The sequence below is a fragment of the Bos javanicus genome, chromosome 12 (assembly GCF_032452875.1).
Source record: "Bos javanicus breed banteng chromosome 12, ARS-OSU_banteng_1.0, whole genome shotgun sequence".
Classification (NCBI taxonomy): domain Eukaryota; kingdom Metazoa; phylum Chordata; class Mammalia; order Artiodactyla; family Bovidae; genus Bos; species Bos javanicus.
In genome coordinates, this window is record NC_083879.1 from 31,767,586 (window position 1) to 31,786,972 (window position 19,387).

The window sequence follows — 19,387 nt, forward strand, 5'->3', positions numbered from 1 at the left end:
TATTTAAAAATGCTGAAATAGATGACTGTAAAGTGGGAATTGATTAAAAAAAAAAAAGATTCCTTGGTTGATTTAGGCCATTTAGAAACTTGCCAAAAATGAGACTTTGCACCTAGGAGAACTTTTTTTTTTCAAACATGGGTACAGAGGAAAAAATCCTCATACTGTATGTTTCAGACATGTTGATATGAACTCTGTATTTAACTGACATTCCTCTGTTCATTCTTCAGTCCTTGTGCTACTTCTCGTCTGATGTTCGTGTAGTTGAGAGAGGGCTTTGGGGAGCTGCGCGTGACGTTTATGTTAAAATGTTCTCTTTCATATAAGCATTGTTTTCAAACACACCTGTCAGGGAAGCCAAATGCTGTCTGTGCTGTTGATGGTTCCAGTCTGTAGCCATGAAAATAATCTGGGTGTGACGGGCCGTGTATTCAGGCTTCCTTTTTATAATAAGACCTATGGGCAATGATGGATTACTTTTTCATATTTAGTGCCTGGGAAATAGTAAATGTGCTAGAGGAAGCCACTACAAGTGTAACCCAGTGAACTGGGTCTGTTCTGGGTTTTAAATGAGATGTGTCACACTTGGCTGTAAAATATGTGAAATAGTAATATGATACTGTTCTTTATTATCTTGTCATGTTTCACTGATATGTCTGGGGTCCTGACTGTAAAAATGTCAAAATTGTAATGATCGAGCATGTAAAAGTTATCAAAGTGGAAGAGTTTGATACATGGCTGCGTTTTCAGTTAGGAAAAGGTACTTGACAGAGCAGACAGAATGTAAACCCAGAAATATTAAAATGAGTCTGCACAGCAGACTAGGGGAACTACACTAAAACAGGTCAAAGGATGGTTGCTGTTATGCATTTCACACTCTATTTGAAGAGTCGATACATTAGCATTCCTTCAGTTCTTTTTGCCTTCAGATTTCATTTTGTATAAAATGAGAAAAGACTAATGATAAGCTATGGAAATCCAAACTGAATGAGAAATCTGTTTCTTCTAACAGACAGCCACCCTGCCACGTCATGCTATGTCAACATGTTATCAGAGTCATATAGTAACATACTTTTTAACCTGAGGTTTCTCAACTACTCTAACGAATGCTCATACAGAGAGTCTCCCTGCAGGAATAAAAACAGAAAGGAGTGGGGACTCAGCAGAGTCCTGCAGGGACATGGAATCAAAGCCATTCATTGCAAGGTGTTATCTCTCAGAACGTGGTGGGTCAGGAAGATCCGCTGGAGAAGGGATAGGCTACCTACTCCAGTATTCTTGGGCTTCTCTGGTGGCTCAGACAGTAAGGAATCTGCCTACAATTCGGGAGACCTTCAAATCCCTGGGTCGGGAAGATCCCCTGGAGGAGGGCATGGCAACCCACTCCAGTATTCTAGCCTGGAGAATTCCGTGGACAGAGGAGCCTGGCAGGCTACAGTCCATAGGGTTGCAGAGGGTCGGACATGACTGAGCGACTAAGCGCACACACATACAAGCTGCTTTCACAGTGTTAGTTCAGTGAGAGGAGGACATCAGAAATGGGCAGAGTCAGCTCAGAAACCAGTCACACAGAATGTGTGAGTGATGCCAGAACTCTTTTGATTTATCTTCCCAGATGGGCAACGAGTGGTGGGGAGGATGGTTTGAGAGAGTGGGAAAGATTATAGGAGCCAATTTTATCCTTCTATCTTGCAAGCTTGACTTACCAATCCAGCACCTGTCCAACTAGAATGTATACACATCAGCAGGACTGACTCCATTAAAATAGAGACGCTGTACTCATGGGGCCTTGGGGTACTGCTGTTTCTGTGTGGGATTTTAGTGTCGTGATGTATTGCCTCCTAATGTATTAAATTCATTTTGTTGTACTATATTGGTTGGCATTTTATTAAAATGTATTGTATCATATTTGTATGTTTTAAGAGAAAGTAATATAAAATACATTATTTGTGCTATTATATAGTACAAAAACTACGCATCTGTGCCTCTGTCTCTTGAATTAATCCTCTGGTCGTTTGCATTGGGGAAGGGATTGGAGGAAGGAAACACTCCTAATAAAAAGTTTTCAAAGTTCAAGAAATTCTCCTGTTTGGTCTGCTACCTCACAGTTTAGGTTACTGACTGCTGAGAGACACAAGCATGCCCTCCCGTGTTAGTAAGATGCAAAAATGCAAAGTTAGATTAGCTCATCACTATCCTGTGAATAAAACACAAAAATGCAAAATTCGGTTAGCTCATCACTGTACCTCCCTGCATCTATGTAAAAATTCACTACCAGCCATATCCAAAATCATGTCCGTTTCCTTTTTAGTTCCTAAAATATCATGCAAAAATCTGTAAATTTTAGAAAAAAAGCTTCTCTCAAAGAAAGGAAGGAAACTAGCTGGCCAGGCAAAAACCTTGATGCTGAAATCTAAAAATACAGAACTGAGTTCTTGATTTTCCTCGGTGTTCTAACAGATTTCGGTTTATTGCAGTAACTTAAGAGGAAGCGGTAGGCTAACCACAGAGGAAAAATGGAGGGAACAAAATATGAATGAACACTTACAGTTGAGTTTTGCTGCTTTTCTATTTTCACAGTGTCGATATGCATATATAATGAAAGAATGAGCCCTACAAGTAATAACAATTCCCTTTCTTTATCCACTAGATCAGGAAGCACCCTACCTCCTGCGAAACCTCAGTGACCTCACGGTAGCCATCAGCAGTTCGACGACTCTAGATTGTCATGCTAATGGTGTCCCAGAGCCTCAGATAACCTGGTTTAAAAACAACCACAAAATACAGCAAGAACCTGGTAAGAGACTTTTTTCGTTGAATTTCCTCTTTCTCCTCAGCCTCTTAAAATCCCTATAACTTTCTTCCAGGAAGTCTAAAACTGCTGATAGAACTGCAAAAATCATATTTGAGCTCTGATTCATGGTTAAGCCACTTCCAGGGAAGGATACTGAAGTCAGTTCTTATATAGACCATATTACTAAGCCCGTAGAAAGAGCCTTCCAGAGTCTGCTTTAAATCAGGCATTCAGGGCATTACCTGGTGGTTGAGTGGTTAGGACTCAGCTTTCACTGCCTGGGGGCCTGGGTTTGATCCCTGGTCTGGGAGCTAAGATCCCACAAGCTGCCAAAAACAATAAAAATAAAAAATTGTGCATTCAGAAAATAGTAAGAGCCACTCAGAAAATGTTTCAGTTCATCTGGACAACAGGGAAAAGTGAGGAGTTAGTTCCTCCAGTTTGAGGTAAAACAGAGCTTTGAATGCCTGGCATAGTTTAAGTTCAGAGTAGATTTATAATCTCCTTAGTTCACTGATACTGATTTCAATGATTTGGTTTAAAAAATATTTAAAATTATATTTTGGAATACTGATAAAAAAAAAAACAAACCATTTAAACTGATGGTCATTTGTTGATCTTTTTTTTTTTTTTAGTTCTACCAGTTTATTGCTACCAACCCGTGACCCTCCACCCTCATGCACACATGCTCAGTCATGTAACCCCATGGACTGCAGCCTGCCAGGCTCCTCTGTCCATGGACTTTTCCAGGCAAGAATACTGGAGTGGGTTGCCATTTCCTTCTCCATGTTGATCTTCTTTCAACAAAAAAAAACTAGACTTAAATTCACAAGTATAAACATTATCTGTTGTATGTCTCGTGATTCCCTAGTTAAATAAGATTTGTAAAGACTTTTTTATGTGGACCATTTTTTTTGTCTTTATTGAATTTGTTATAATGTTCCTTCTGTTTCTTTTTTTGTTTGTTTTGGTTTTTTGGCCACAAGTCCTGTGTGATCTTAGCTTTCCAGCCAGAGCTCGAACCAATACCCTGGCATTGGAAGTACAGAGTCTTAACCACTGGACTGCCAGGGAAATCCCTTAAATAAAACTAAAATGAACTTATTCTAATTTTGACTAGTAATTACATTTATAGTAAAGATAAATTTGCCATTTATTTGCAACATCCCAACAACCTAATTCAAATATTGGCAATGTGGAATCCTCCTTCCATGTGAATCCTCTACTCAAAATGAAATATGTTTGTGTTTGATGCACAGAAAAAGGTTCTGGTAGAATGTCACCGATTTTAAGATATCTACAAATATCGTAGAGAGGCCAGACACCAAGCAGGTCCAGAACTGATCACATCACGTGATTCTTCTCCTCTTGTATAGACACCACGTATCCATCATCCACACCAAAGGTGGTCCACCTTCTTCCCCCTCTTCCTCTGATCCATCAGGCTGAGCAGGTTGTACAAAATATGAACTGTTTCTGCTTCCCTCTTGTCAGTCTCCTGATTCAGGTGCTCACTATCTACTCCTTGGACATTTGCAGGCGTCTCCTAACTGGTCTCCCTACCTCTCTTCTCTCTTTGCATCTTTTTGCCACCCAGTTGCCTAAAATGTCACATCTCTGTTCCAAGTCCTCCACTGGCTCTCCATCGCAAGACCAAGTTCAAGCATCTGACAAGGAAGGCCCTCCACAGTGGTCCCTGCCTGCTCCATACAGCTGTATGCTCCCCTGCCTTGAACTCTACGTTCTAGCAATTGTCACGCTCTTGTAGATCACGGCATGTGTTACGCTGCTTCAAACTCTATGCTTTGTTTGCTCCTGTGTCCCCTCTGCCTGGTGTGTCTTCATGGAAGACTGACCCATCCCTTCTTTATTATCCAGGAGTATTTCTGTTCTCTTACTGAGCCATTTTGCCGTCATCAGTTCACGTGAGTCTGTATTATTCACGCATATTGCTACTGTCCGCTTCCTGAACTGTATCATGCTGTCTTCCTCTATGTGTATCATATCATGCCCTCATCCTGAAGACAGTGTCTTTCATGTTATTTGTATCTTGTCTTTTTGTCCTCCAAACCTGTCGCAGTGGTTGGCAATCCATAAATATTCCATGAATGAATGAATGGAGTGGTTTTCAACAAATCTCATTCTATCCTTAGGAAGCTCACTTGGTAGCACAAATGCCTAGACTTTGGGTGGTCGGGAGAGAGGCTTTATCATAGAATTTTTAAAGCTAAAGGGACTTTCGGACTGTCTTGAGTTCCATTTGGAGAATAGAAAATGTAGGTGCAAAGAGGCAAAGTGACGTGCTACTGAGAAGGATAGTTTCACATTTACATTACCATGTGTAAAACTAGATTAACCAGTGGGAATTTGCTGTATGACACAGTGATCTCAAATCTGGTGCTCTGTGACAACCTGGAGGGGTGGGATGGGCTGGGAGGTGGGAGGGAAGTTTAAGAGGGAAGGGACATACATGTACCTATGACTGATACATGTTGATAGAGGGCAGAAACCAACACAATATTGTAAAGCAATTATCCTCCAATTAAAAAGAAATTAAAAAAAAAAAAAGAAAAAGGATAGTTTCAGAAAAAATTCATCCCTTGCAGTATTCTAACAAAATAAAAGGATGAATAAATATGTGAATAAGCAAGCAACTTGAGAAGCAATGTCTGTATAGGTTCTCCTTAGAGATTCGGAGTTCACATTAGTATTTTATTAAGGACCCAAAGAAGTCCTATACTGAAGAAATCCGGTAGCATTGTGGTTTCAAGTTCTGTGTTCCCCAAAGTGACTTGATCACAAAATATATTCCATATTTTATGAAATGTGATGAGATGTTGGATGATTCTTTGAAAGTAGTGAATTTGACTTAAATTCAGTTTTCGTATTTTGGATGTGGGTTAAAGAATTAGAGTTGAACCAATTTGAAAGCCCACAACCATTCTGGGATTAGAGAAGAGACAAGAAATTATTACAAACAGAAAATATTAAGAGGTGTTGAGAGGGTTTGAACCTCCTGGGTCAGAGAATTTGGGAAATTAACTCACTTATACTTACTCTTTGAGCCTCTCTTTCCTTATTTATAAAATTGAGATAATACCAACCACATAGGAATGTAGTATGGTTTAAATGAGTTAATATAACTAAGTTGACCCACATCACGGCTTAGTAAATACTACCTTCCCACACATCTCATTTATACAGAAATTGGCCCATGAGTTGTCAGAATTTCTTGAATGGTATCAGAGGGTTAATTAATGTCATCTCCAAAGTCAAATAACTTAACAAAAATATATTCCTCACAACTGTTTCTAATCTTCTGAGGGCCAAAAGAAGAATGTCTATTAGTATAAACAGTCTTACATAAATTATATGAAATCTTTCCTAAATATCATTCTAATATGCTATTGGAGTGGTGGGTTAGTCACTCAGTCATGTCTGACTCTTTGTGACTCCATGGACTATAGCCTGCCAGGCTCCTCTGTCCATGGGATTCTCCAGGCAAGAGTACTGGAGTGGGTTGCTATGCCCTCCTCCAAGGGATCTTCCCAACCTGGGGGTCAAACCCATGTTTCCTGCATTATAGATGGTCTCCTGCATTGCAGGCAAATGCTTTGGTGCAGAGTCACCAGGGAAGCCCAATATGCTATTATTAGCATTTATTGAGTTCGGCTACACTACGTTGTCGATTTTCTCTCTCTCTTCCTTTTATTCACACTTTAAAACTACTATAGCTTTTTGGAGAGGAATTTCTTAACTTTTCTGGGGATAATCTCTTGCTTACATGTATATGGTGTTTGTAAAGTTTCATATGTAAGATTTCCATTTGAGACAGCAAATTCAACAGCCAGTGCAACACACTCTTATGACTGTGACCCTTTTGTCCATGTGTATAGATAAGTGAAGATCACTGATAACCAGAGTGAACATCCTTGACTCACTGTTTGTTCGAAAGCTGATATCGAAAAACATCAAGATCACAGGCTGAAAAAGACTTGAGAACTAGTCCATCATATCCTAAGCCTTTGAAAGCTCAACTGAGTTTTAGTAACCTGAGAATAAACTGTACTTCCGTTAGACACTTGAGATGCCTCTTTTTATACCAAGCCTGGCAACTCAAAAAGAACTCATATACCGAGAGCATTTCGGTGACTTTGGATCACTAACAGGATCCAGCCCATTATCACTGTTTTTTGTTCAATGACAACTTACTTGATTCCAAAAACAACAGAGAGTTAAGGCTCTAGACAAGTGGGGATGAAATAGCTGGTGAGAGAATTTAGGGGAGGGTAACTTCTTCCCTAAGCAGACAGCCCAGGGAAGTGTGTTTTCAGGGGGCAGGAGGCCCTCTCCCTGGGGTGCCCATGGGGCGGGCTTCCCACTACCAGCTGCACAACCCAGCACAATCACAGGCTTTGCGGGGCCTCAACAGCACGAGCCAGCCTGCTAACTTCCATCTACCCCCACAGCCCCCGACGGCCGACCCCGGCTCCCTAGCCTAGAAGACTGCCCCGGCCTCTGGCCACCAGAGCCCCCCTTCACATCCTGGGGCACACAGCATGCTGCTTTCTCTCTGAAGTCCGAGTTTATTCACAACCCATGCCACGTCGTAGAGTGCGTCACTCAGCTGTTCTCTGGTTTCATGTGTGATGGTTAAAACCTTTGAAGATATGCTATCTTTATAGGCCTTCCTTATCAAAAATAATAATAAAAATGTACTGAGTGCTCACCAGATACCCAAGGAGCTGTTAAGAGTTTACAAAAGTCTCATTTACCCTCCACGGCTGTCGACCGGCATCTGAGGCAGGTGCCGTTATCAGCCGCATTTCCAGATCTGTTTTGACTTGCCACCCTCTTGTTAGGCGCCCGGTCCTCGTTGAAGCCCCTTACTAATATTGCTTTGCTTACTCCTCCCACCAGTTCTATGGGGTTTGCTAAATTGTCATGCCTGTTTGATGAGCTAAGGGATGAGGAAGCAGAAACATGGGAGAAATGACTAAGTGGTAGGGTTAGTGGGTAGCAGACCAAGCGTTAAACCAGAAGAGCAACTCTGACACCCAGACCCTGGATACAGATATACCACGTGGAGCTAAACGCTAGTTCCCATCACTCAGAAGAGAATAGACAGACACTAGTTTTAAATGATCTTGTGGGCATAAATCAGCATTGAAAACAAGGAAGATTTTCTCATTTCCAACTCTTAAAGTTTAGGCTTCCTAAAAACCTCACTGAATTTTTAAAATTTATTTTTAATGCAAAGCATATTAAAACCATTTAAAGCATTTTTTTTAAGTGGACGTGTCATATATAAAATTAAAAATTATTTTGAACCAAAATCCAGTTACTTTTAAATCTCAAAAGGTCCACAATTTATTCTGTATCAGCCTTATTGTCTTTTTACTCATGTAATAAACATCATTAAGGCACTGCTTTGTGTCTGGTGCTCTGCTAAGCTCTGTGAATACAGAGCTGAATGAGAACATGAAAATCGGAATAAGCACACATCGGACATAATAGTGTGTGTGTTTGAGTGACTACAACTCCTTCAAGCAGCAACCGTGTGTGCCCTAACTCACTATCATAGGTCGATAGGCACCAGAGTTAATGAGTCTAAAAACTGGAATAAGGTAAACTATTAAATGAAATGAGTAGAAAATGTGACTCCATCACAGGATTAAAAGATCTTTAATATGTTAGATAACTAGAAAAAAAATATATCCTTTGTGCTTTTAATTAAAATATTTTCATTTTAATTCCTAATGCTGAGCAAACAGCAGGTTCTCAATCATCCATTTTTAGTGGAATACATAGAATGGAAGAGAGATAAAGAGGAAATAAGAGAAAATATGTGATAAAGGTTGGAGAACCTCCGAACTAGACCCAAGTCAGGAAGCAGCTGGGAACAGTTAGGAGGGATGGTAGGGTACACAGTGTTGAAAGCAGGTGATTTGAGACATATTTCCTTTGAAGGGACAGGTGACCAAAGAATGGAGCTGCTAAAGTGAGTATAATATAAAGGACCAAACATGAAAGAAAAATGTCCTGAGACAGGACCAGCACCAGAACATCACCAAGAGACCTCGAGGCTGGAGACACGTTCTCGTTGGCAGTGGTTCGATTCTTAGCAGTCTACAGACAGGGAAGCTCCTTTAAGAAACATTCTTTCTGCTAGGCCCACCATATTTAGAGTTTGTGCCCAGACTTGGAACGTTACGAAGTCACCTTGGAGAACTCCTGGTTCCCCAAGAGTGTCCTAGTGACCCCTCCACCTGCCTGCTGATGGGACTGGCAGTTACCCCAAATGATCAGAAAGTCCCCTTTCTAGCTCACACTCTTCCCAGATTCTCCAGTGAGGTTCTAAGATGTTTCATGCTGTGACAGCCAAGTAAGCACAAGAAGAGGGGCTGCTGGCCTGGGGCTTCGGAGTGACACAGTGAGGAATCAAGGTTGGTTTGCAAAGCAGAGGTGGCAGGAGGCAGGCCCAGCTTAGGGCTACACCGGTGTAAGCAAGAACCACCTCCCAAATGGGGGTGCAGAGAAAGTGGGGTTCCTGACAAGAGCCATGAACTGCTGACAAAAGTACTCTTCTCTAAAAATATTTCAGAGAACAGAAGGTGATAGTAACCTGTGATGCTGTTAGTAAAGCCTGAGAAACCATCATCAAAATCTCTAGGACGGCAAGGCATTTTCAGAGTATCTTAAGATTAAAGAAGTAGGGTTCGAACCACAAAGAGTTTCAGTTCAGTTCAGTCGCTCAGTCATGTCCCACTCTTTGTGACCCCATTGACTGCAGCATGCCAGACTTCCCCGTCCATCACCAACTCAAACTCATGTCCATTGAGTCCGTGATGCCATCCAACCATCTCATCCTCTGTCGTCCTCTTCTCCTCCCACCTTCAGTCATTCGCATCATCAGGATCTTTTCAAATGAGTCAGTTCTTCACATCAGGTGTCAAAGTATTAGAGCTTCAGCTTCAGCATCAGTCCTTGCAATGAATATTGAGGACTGATTTCCTTTAGGATGGACTGGTTGGATCTCCTTGCAGTCCAAGGGACTCTCAAGAGTCTTCTCCAACACCACAGTTCAAAAGCATCAATTCTTCTATTCTCAGCTTTCTTTATAGTCCAGCTCTCACATCCATACATGACTACTGGAAAGACGATAGCTTTGACTAGACGGACCTTTGTTACTAAGAGTTTAGGGAGAATAAATTCCATCTTGAATGGACAGAGGCTGGAAGAGGAATCACTGATCAACATTCCTTCCTAAGTGAGATCTTGGTCACTAGAGTTATTTATCTAATCATCTATCATCACTATGTCACTGATGCAAATCTCTGTACCGGTAAGCGATTATTCAAATCAAGGTGACCGACTTAGTCCTAGTACCTAGGGGGCAGAATTACACCTGAAGCATAAAGTGGTTTTCATGGATCTGGGAGAGATGCTGAGGAAAAGTAGAGGAGAAAGGTGAACAAGGATGCTGATGCCGGGGGATGATAAACTGTCACTCTCAAGCTATTTTTGCTTGATTTCCTAGAACAATAAAATTCAGAAATGTCTATTAACCTTCCACAAAACTTACAGAGTAATTGCCTTTTCTTCCTCGTGGATATGTACCCTTATGGTGCAAAATAGGTTAAGAAACACTGCAGGAAAGAAATGAGGCCACGCTGCCCAGGCACACGGAAGGCAGTGAGTGGGGAGTGAGTAGGCTCTGTCACCCGACCTGAGCTAATCAGTCAGTTCACGTGATCAGTGAAGCAGCCGTTTATGTCATCCCTTCCTCTTCCATCAGTGTCTCTAAGGTAAGGGGATCCAGGTACCCAGACAGAGAAGGGCCAAGCCCTATTAGCAGACACCCCAGTAGCTCTTCTCTGAGAAGAACTCTTCTGCCAGAATCTTCTCAGGGTTTGGTTTAGTTGTATCTCTGACAACAGTATAAGCTTAAAGGACATCCCTAAGATTGCCAGGAGAAATATCAATAACTTCAGATATGCAGATGACACCACCCTTATGGCAGAAAGTGAAGAGGAACTAAAAAGCCTCTTGATGAAAGTGAAAGAGGAGAGTGAAAAAGTTGGCTTAAAGCTCAACATTCAGAAAACTAAGATCATGGCATCCGGTCCCATCACTTCATGGGAAATAGATGGGGAAACAGTGGAAACAGTGTCAGACTTAATTTTGGGGGCTCCAAAATTACTGCAGATGGTGATTGCAGCCATAAAATTAAAAGATGCTTACTCCTTGAAAGGAAAGTTATGACCAACCTAGATAGCATATTCAAAAGCAGAGATATTACTTTGCCAACAAAGGTCCATCTAGTCAAAGCTATGGTTTTTCCAGTAGTCATGTATGGATGTGAGAGTTGGACTGTGAAGAAAGCTGAGCGCCAAAGAATTGATGCTTTTGAACTGTGGTGTTGGAGAAGACTCTTGAGAGTCCCTTGGACTGCACGGAGATCCAACCAGTCCATCCTAAAGGAGAGCAGTCCTAGGTGTTCATTGGAAGGACTGATGCTGAGGCTGAAACTCCAATACTTTGGCCACCTCATGCGAAGAGTTGACTCATTGGAAAAGACTCTGATGCTGGGAGGGATTGGGGGCAGGAGGAGAAGGGGACGACAGAGGATGAGATGGCTGGATGGCATCACCGACTCGATGGACGTGAGTTTGAGCGAACTCCGGGAGTTGGTGATGGACAGGGAGGCCTGGCGTGCTGCCATTCATGGGGTCGCAAAGAGTTGGACACGACTGAGCGACTGAACTGAACTGAACATGGCAGAGAACTAAGGCTCAGCTCTTTCCTAAGGATAAACTGGCATTTAGAAGGTGAAAGGAGTAGAGTTGGGGGTAACAGCAGAGAAGACGGTTGGCTGGCACTGCCAGAGTCCAGAGCCAGAACTGAAAACCCTAGAGAAGAGAGGATGCCCAACTCCAACCACAGCTCTAAGCTGATGAAAAAGTGGAGAACACTTCCTGCTAATTATTACCTAACATTCGGCTGCTTCAGTGAGACTGACACATGTATGGCAGTGGAGCTGTAGGGTTTACATCAAGAAAAGTAACATGACCTGTGAGTAGAGTCCCATTTTGAACTGGAAATCAACAGGAGTTATTATGGAGACTCAGTCCTGACACCCTCAAATCTCTCTCTTTATCCTCGAGTTCCACCGTATTTAGCTCTTTCTCGTATATACCTAGCATCGTGTCATATCCTAATGCTTGGCCCAAGAAAGATGACTTGGATGCCTCTTCTAGCCCATATCCTCAGCCCCATTCAGACCAGTAAAGCCTCCTGACAGCGCTCGGCCACAGCAAGACCCAGCGGAGCACTCACACACGAGCCGGCACAGACTCACTCATGTGAACCAGAATCCCCTGCTAGCTGTTTACCTTTGGTTGGGTGCCTCTTTTGAAGCCCTCTTGAATGTTCAAGTGAAAAATTTGCAATGTAAGAAATGGGAAAAAACTTGCAAATGTGAGCATCACTTTAGAACAACCTCTCCCTTTAAAAAAAAAATGTGGTGAAGTACATGCAACAAAAATTTTACTTTTTCCTTTAAAAGTGCCAAGTTCAGTGGCAGTAAGTATATTCACAAGCTTGTACAACCATCACTGTCTCATTTCAGAGCTTCTGCAGCACCTCAAACGGAAACCTCATACCATTAAAGCTCTTCCCTTCCCACTGTGAATTAACCTCCTCTTTTGATTCTTTCTGTGACCTCTTGGGACACAAGGAACTGTACTTTGAGCATGGCCACAACCGGCAGCTTGTTTTGTCTGAAGAGCAGGCGATGTTTGAGAGACCAGTAGCAGAGAAAAAGGAAGGGGGAGTAAGAAAAACAAAGAAGAGAGAAAGAAAGATGGATGGGGGTGGAGGAGGACAGATTCTCCCAGAGACCGGGAGGGGGCTGAACCTTGTCCAGGGTCACTAACTCTAAAACTAAGAGCTGTGGTCTGAGCTCCTGGAGTAGAAGGGGGTCTCCTTCCCCAATCCACATTTTCCCGCTTACGCGGAAGCCTAGGTGATTATATAGGAAAACTCAGACACTACCTGCCTTAAGTTTACTCCTCCAGCTCTTGGCAAACTAATGAGATGAGGCTTTTCTACCTCACAAGTCCAGTATTTGCATGGAAACGCCTCCTTCCCCCAAGGAGGAACTTGAAACAGCTTACCCAGGATCTAAAGTGACACCCGGCGATGCAGTGGGGGTCACCACTCTACCCAGTACAATTAAGGAAAATATGCCAACAGATACATTCTCGGATAATCTAATCTGTGAGCTCAGTAGGATGAAATCACTGCTGAAAACGCCAAATCAAGGAAGTTCATTCCTCCTCCACCCACACTCAATCAAAACCTGATTTTTGCGTAATCTGCTACTAAGACATCTTACACAATAAGATTGTATATTAGTATAAGTAGCCTTCTCATTCAACTCAGTCATAATTCAACTATCATGAAAACTCACACACAGAAAACATACTATAAGTCATGCCCCAACCCTAACACACACACACACACACACATACACACCCCTTCTCTCTCTCTCTCCCCTGCCCTCCATAGGGACCAGTCTCCTGAGGGAATAAATTTTGGTTGTCCTTTTATTGCTTTAATCCAAATTTGTAAATTTTGGGGACTTCCCTTGTGATCCAGTGGTTAAGACTCTGGACTTCCACTATAGGGGACGCCAGGTCAATCCCTGGCTGGGGAACTAAGATCCCATAGGCCGTGCAGCCTGGCCAAAAAAAATTTTTTTAATTGTAAGCTGTAGGGAAGCATAAATCTGCTTTACTTGCTTCAAAAATACTTCATTATCCTATCCATAGTCAGTATCATAAAGTTTTGCAAATGTACAAGTATTTGGATCTATATAGCTTTTAAACTTTCATTCAGTGGTTCTTTGCTGATAATAAAGAGACCTACACCATTTTATTTTTGTAATAAAAAATTACTGTTATTTAACTAAATAAGTAGTACATGAATACTTTTAAATTGTAAATGATCACATAATACCAAAATAGAATACACTATAAAATTGTCTCTTGGGGGAATTAACCCATGATAACTGTTTGATGTGTATTTTGTCAGATTTTTCCTTTTCTTTACTTATATATGTGCCTTTATGCAAATATGTATGCGTGGGTGCTAAGTCGCTTTAGTTGTGTCCGACTCTTTGTGACCCCATGGACTGTAGCCTGCCAGGCTCCTGTATCCATAGGATTCTTCAGGCAAGAATACTGGAGTGGGTTGCCATGCCCTCCTCCAGGGGATCTTCCCGACCCAGGGGTCAAACCTGCATCTCTTATGTCTCCTGCATTGGCAGGCGGGTTCTTTACCACTGAGCCACCAGGGAAGCCCATGCAAATATGGGGCATAGATATTCATGGGGGAAAAGATAGCTGGGATTCATTCATAGTATACACTGAGAGCCAGCCCTGTACCAGGAATACAGTAGGTGCTGCAAACAAAACAGGGACCTTGAATTTATATTCAAATGAGAAAGTACAGGTAATAAATCTAACAAAACTATAAGCACATAGCATGCAATCAGATGGTAGTGACTGCTGTGGTGAACAAAATAAGGTAATGGGTTATAGTAGGGTGATCTGGGAAAAGCCAACATCTCTAAGATAAATCTGAGTTGAGCTCACACTCTGTGTTTTGTTTTATGACTTGCTTTTATCACAATTTATTCTGGAGATCTCTCTATGTACATATCATCTGCCTAATGTTTTAAGCAGTCATGCCCTATAATATGGTATGTGTTCCCATAAGTTATTTAGCTATTCTACTGATGGAAAAATACCTTCTTGCCGTTAACCCCTTGTGCAATGCAATACTATTTCCTGCCTGAAAATGGTCATAGAACTATACTATACTACCCACAGAAAGGCCACTTTAGTTGACTGTATCCTACGGTATAAATTCCTCCAACCACATGGAAGGGGCTATGGCAAATCTGGACACACCATAAGAATTTGTTGGGGCAGGGACAAGGTGTGTGTGTGTTACATGTGTGAGCACACAAGTGTCTGTGTTTATAATTTATAGACATACATAGTGAGTAGCTAAGGTTTTACAGCTCATAACCACAGAGTTAGCACCACTTGACACCTTTTTTTATGTGCCCAAAGCATCTTGAAATACTTCATTGGAACAATAGTAAAATTCAGTGAAAGAGCGGGAAAAAAAAGTGCTTTTCACTTTAACATGTTTAGAAATACATGTGTTTTAGGCACAGTTTCAAGGTGCTCACTTCAACCATAACCCCTTCAATGCATCTGGTTTACAATTTCTTAAGAGCTTTTAAAAAGTATTCTGTTATCATAACCCACTTCGGAAAGTCAAACTAGTGAAGCAATAGCCATTATCCCAAATGAAAGAACCTTTGTGGATGGCTTTTCCCTTATTCAGTGGTTGCATGGAGAAGAATATTATACAGCTTTTTTTTTTCCCCCCATCACTGTCCTTAATCTAATTCTTTTCTAAAAGCTTCTCATCTTTATCTTTTTCAAGGCTATAGAGCAAAGAGTCTCACCATGGATCACATTGCCCATCGGATTGCCTTTAGACTATATGTTTTCAACATTTCACAACTCTCTTCCCACTTAGCACATTATTATAAGGCTGCCTTTCACTGTGTCTTAGATTATTCCGTATTTCACCAACATTTTTTTTCTTACATCTATAAAGGCTTTGCCACAAGGCTTGATCTTAGAGTCAAATTTTCAATTAAGGAAGAAGCCGCATGGTGAACATTTGAAAACATTGGAATCATTCATCTTTTTAGTGCTACTTAATGAGCCATCATCCTTCATGTCTGAATTTTGTCAGCCTTTGAAGTTTACTAAACTTGAATTTCTCTTCCCCAGATATAATTTTCCAAACCCCAGAAGTTTGACTAGATATATAGTGTCTCCTTTGTGGTATTTGTGGGAAATCAATCGGACATCTAGTTTTCTTGGGCCACCTTTAACCATCCTGAATCTATATTTTTGCTCTTCTGATCCTTAATTCAGATACAGCTCTTAGTTAATGAATTCCTATGAAACTGAAAGTCGCTAAATTGTGTCCGACTCTTTGTGGGTCACTATATACAGTCCATGGAATTCTCCAGGACAGAATACTGGAGTGGGTAGCCTTTCCCTTCTCCAAGGGATCTTCCCAACTCAGGGATTGAATCCAGGTCTCCCACATTGCAGGTGGATACTTTGCCAGCTAAGCCACAAGGGAAGCCTAAGAATACTGGAGTAGGTAGCCTATCCCTTCTCCAGCGGATCTTCTGGACCCAGGAATCAAACCGGAGTCTTCTGCATTGCAGGCAGACTCTTTACCAACTGAGCTATCAGGGAAGCCCATGAATTCCTTTAAGAATGGACAATCTAAAAAAAAAAAAGAATGGACAATCTAAAGGTGTGATTATTTACTAGGTACCTAGAATTAGATACATCATCATCCTAGCTACCATTTATGGAAAATTTATCATATGCCTACCTCAAAACATTTATCATTAAGTTGGCAAGCCAAGACCATCATAACAAAAATTACTTTTTATTTTATTAAGCGTAACTTTCATTCCCTACCATCAGTCAGACATTTGTTATATCCTAGAGAAAAGGAAAATGAGTAAAACTTATTCCTTACCTTTGAAAAACACACACATAATAGGTACAAAGTCAATTCAAAAATATGCAACATGAAGGGCATAAAATTCCATCAGATACAAATCAGCACCTCTGACAGGTAATCACAGGACACTTCATGGAGGAAATGTCATTTGAGTCGAACTTTGATGGATGAAGAAGAGAGTTTTGACAATGATAAATTGTAAGTTTCCACGGGAATTATCATGATTTTTGTGGTTGGACTTTAGGTAAGCAATCCTTCTAGAAAGAAGCAGGCCTACAATTGAATTATCTCAGGAAAACATAGTACAGCCTCATGTTTCTGAGTTCTACTTGTTCATTCTAATAATGAACACCCAAAGGGGAAAGAGAATATTCAGATAAAGTGATCTGTCAAAGATCCCAATGCCATTTTGCATAATAACAAAAATTATAACTTTATCTAGGAAAATATAACTGAAAAGCAATATATTTAAAGAGAAGATCCTAAAGCTATCAAATGACGTAAAAGAAGACCTAAGTAACACAGAGATATTTGGTATTCTTAGAAGGGGACATATATTAGTAAGTTGAACCACTTGTGAGCCATTTTTATAGGTCAAAATATTGACAGTTTCATTTGTTTCAACCTAAAAATAAATAGGACAATTTCTCCCAATGTACTGAATTACATAAATTCAGAGAAATTCCCATCAACATTCCAACAGTGCTTTTTACAGAATTTGACAAGCTAAACCTGAAATCTGTACTGTAGTGTAAAAGGGCCAAGACAATTTTGAAAACAGCATCAGCTCATACCAAATATTAGGAAGTGTTATCAAGCAATCCTAAATTAATCATGGATTCACTTGTGTAGGATAGATAGGCCATTGTGGAGCCTAAAAACAGAACAACAAATATGTGGAAACTTAGTATCTGACAAAACTCGCTTCACAATTCAGTGAGAAAAGAACAGATTATTCTGTAAGCCTCGCTGTCATAATTGGCTACAGTAAAAATACAGTAAAAATTAGGTCCCTATCTCACACAATATACATACTCCCTTCAAAAGGAAATCTCGATGTATTAAAGACCTAAATGAGGAAAAGCAAACTGTTTAAACAGATTTTGAGGGGAGGAAAGTATATAAGGGAAATGATTTATGGTATCGGAATAGGAAATATTTCTTTAACAAGTAACAAAAAGCACAAAGGATAATGGAAAGATTGATGCATTTGACTGCCTTAGGATTTTAAGTCTTTATATTAAAAATCCACCATAAACAAAGTTTAGAAGACTGCTCATAGAATGGAGAAGACTTTAACAGATTGAACCAACAAGGGCTCAGTATCTAAAACATGTAGAGAAGCCTAAAGTCATTGAGAACAAGACAAATAGGCTAAGAGGAACATGTGCAAAGGACGTGAACTGGTAATTCGCAGGAAAAGAAGCCCAAATGGCCAGCCAAACTGAAAAAAGATATTCCACCCAATAAGTAATCAGGGGGATACAGATTAAACCCATATCAAGATGTTTACACCCCAAATATTGCCGATTAAAGACACCTGAAAACACCAAGTATTGGTAAGTAAGTGGGAAAGGGGAGTGCTTGCTCACTGCTGGTTAAAGTGTAAATTAGTATATTTTCAAAAGACAATTTTGTAATAATTGATAGAGTCGAAAATGGGTATACTCTACAACCCAGGACAAGGAGATAAAGTATAACAATGCACACATAGGTATGTCATCTGTGCATTTTGGCCTTCTTGGTAAAGATCAAAAGAGTGAAAACTATCCCACAGTAGAGAAGTGAATTTTAAAAAAATCTGTGGCTTTTTTATACGAGGGAATATTATATACATCAGTTAAAAATTAACTGCATCTGCATGTATCAACAAAGATAAATATTAACACATTGTAGAATAGAAAAATATCCAAGTTAAAAAAGGATATGTACTATATCATATAATTTATTTGGAATTTTTAAAACCACAAAACAATATTATAGTCTATAGAGATAGATATTTATGTGGACAAGGCACCAAAACCTGTGTGAAACCAAGATGCACCAACTTTAGGATAGTGGTACCTCTGGAGAGAGGGGAAAAGCATCTATAAACTTCATTTATATAAAACAAAGGTGGGAAAATGTTGACATCTGGTTATCTTAATGGTGAGCACAGGGGTTGTGTTTTTCCTGCACTTTTAAAATCTCTGAAATTAATCAAAATTTAAACTAAAAGGGGAGCCCTCCTTAAAAGGTGAGCTCCACAGCAGAACAGAGCCTGTATCACAGAGAATAGGTTGTATAAAGGTAGTAACAGGTTAAGGCGTTAAAGAAACTAGGAAAGACAACCATAGTCAAGTATGGGCAGAAGATTGGAGGAATGGGGGAAAAGAATGAGGGGAGTAACTGGCCTGTTTTTGTGAGAAGGGAAATAAGCGAGAACAGAGGAGGAGAACAGTGCGATGAGGCTTCGGAGCCTGATGGTCACACATCCAGGTCCCTGCCTTTGCTGTCATGCAGCGTGCGGCCAAGCCAGAAAGAGGAGCTGTGCTTGTTGACTTTGGACACTGTCTCGCCCCTTCTCTCCTCCACGTGGTGGGAAGAGGGACCCGGGCCAGATGATGTCAGCTCATCAGCATCTCTGGCTTCATCCTCTTACCTCTCCAATTACACATCTGCCTCCTTGGGTGCAGTCCAAGTCCTCTAGCTTTATTTGACCATGCCCTGAGCCTTAATTTGGGATCAGAGTGATAGGAACTTGGTTGAGATGCAGGTCAGCTGCAGTGGAGACAATCGTGGGTAACCGGCTCGCTGCTCTTCCTGACGTCCTTTCCCCCGACCACCCACCATCCAGCCATGCTTTCTCTTTCTGGGATCATCCCTTACACCATACCTTACTTTTCAAAGCTTTCACTTAAATTATTTCTACTGATTCTCATAGCAAATACCATGGAGTATGTACAACAGAGGGTT

General features: G+C 40.9%; 1 protein-coding gene across 6 annotated transcripts in view; it reads left to right on the forward strand.

The window, feature by feature from the left end:
- FLT1 (fms related receptor tyrosine kinase 1) overlaps positions 1-19,387 on the forward strand; it is a 205,240-nt gene that overhangs the window by 119,503 nt on the left and 66,350 nt on the right. For 2 of the 6 annotated variants that reach the window (XM_061434869.1, XM_061434870.1), the window contains exon 14: positions 2,651-2,797. In XM_061434869.1, the coding sequence (XP_061290853.1) occupies positions 2,651-2,797 (147 nt within the window). Of the gene's footprint in view, positions 1-2,650; positions 2,798-3,429; positions 3,709-4,053; positions 4,362-4,391; positions 5,199-6,690; positions 6,876-19,387 lie in introns of those variants that run through there. The other 4 variants (XM_061434873.1, XM_061434874.1, XM_061434872.1 and 1 more) reach the window with 4 other exon arrangements.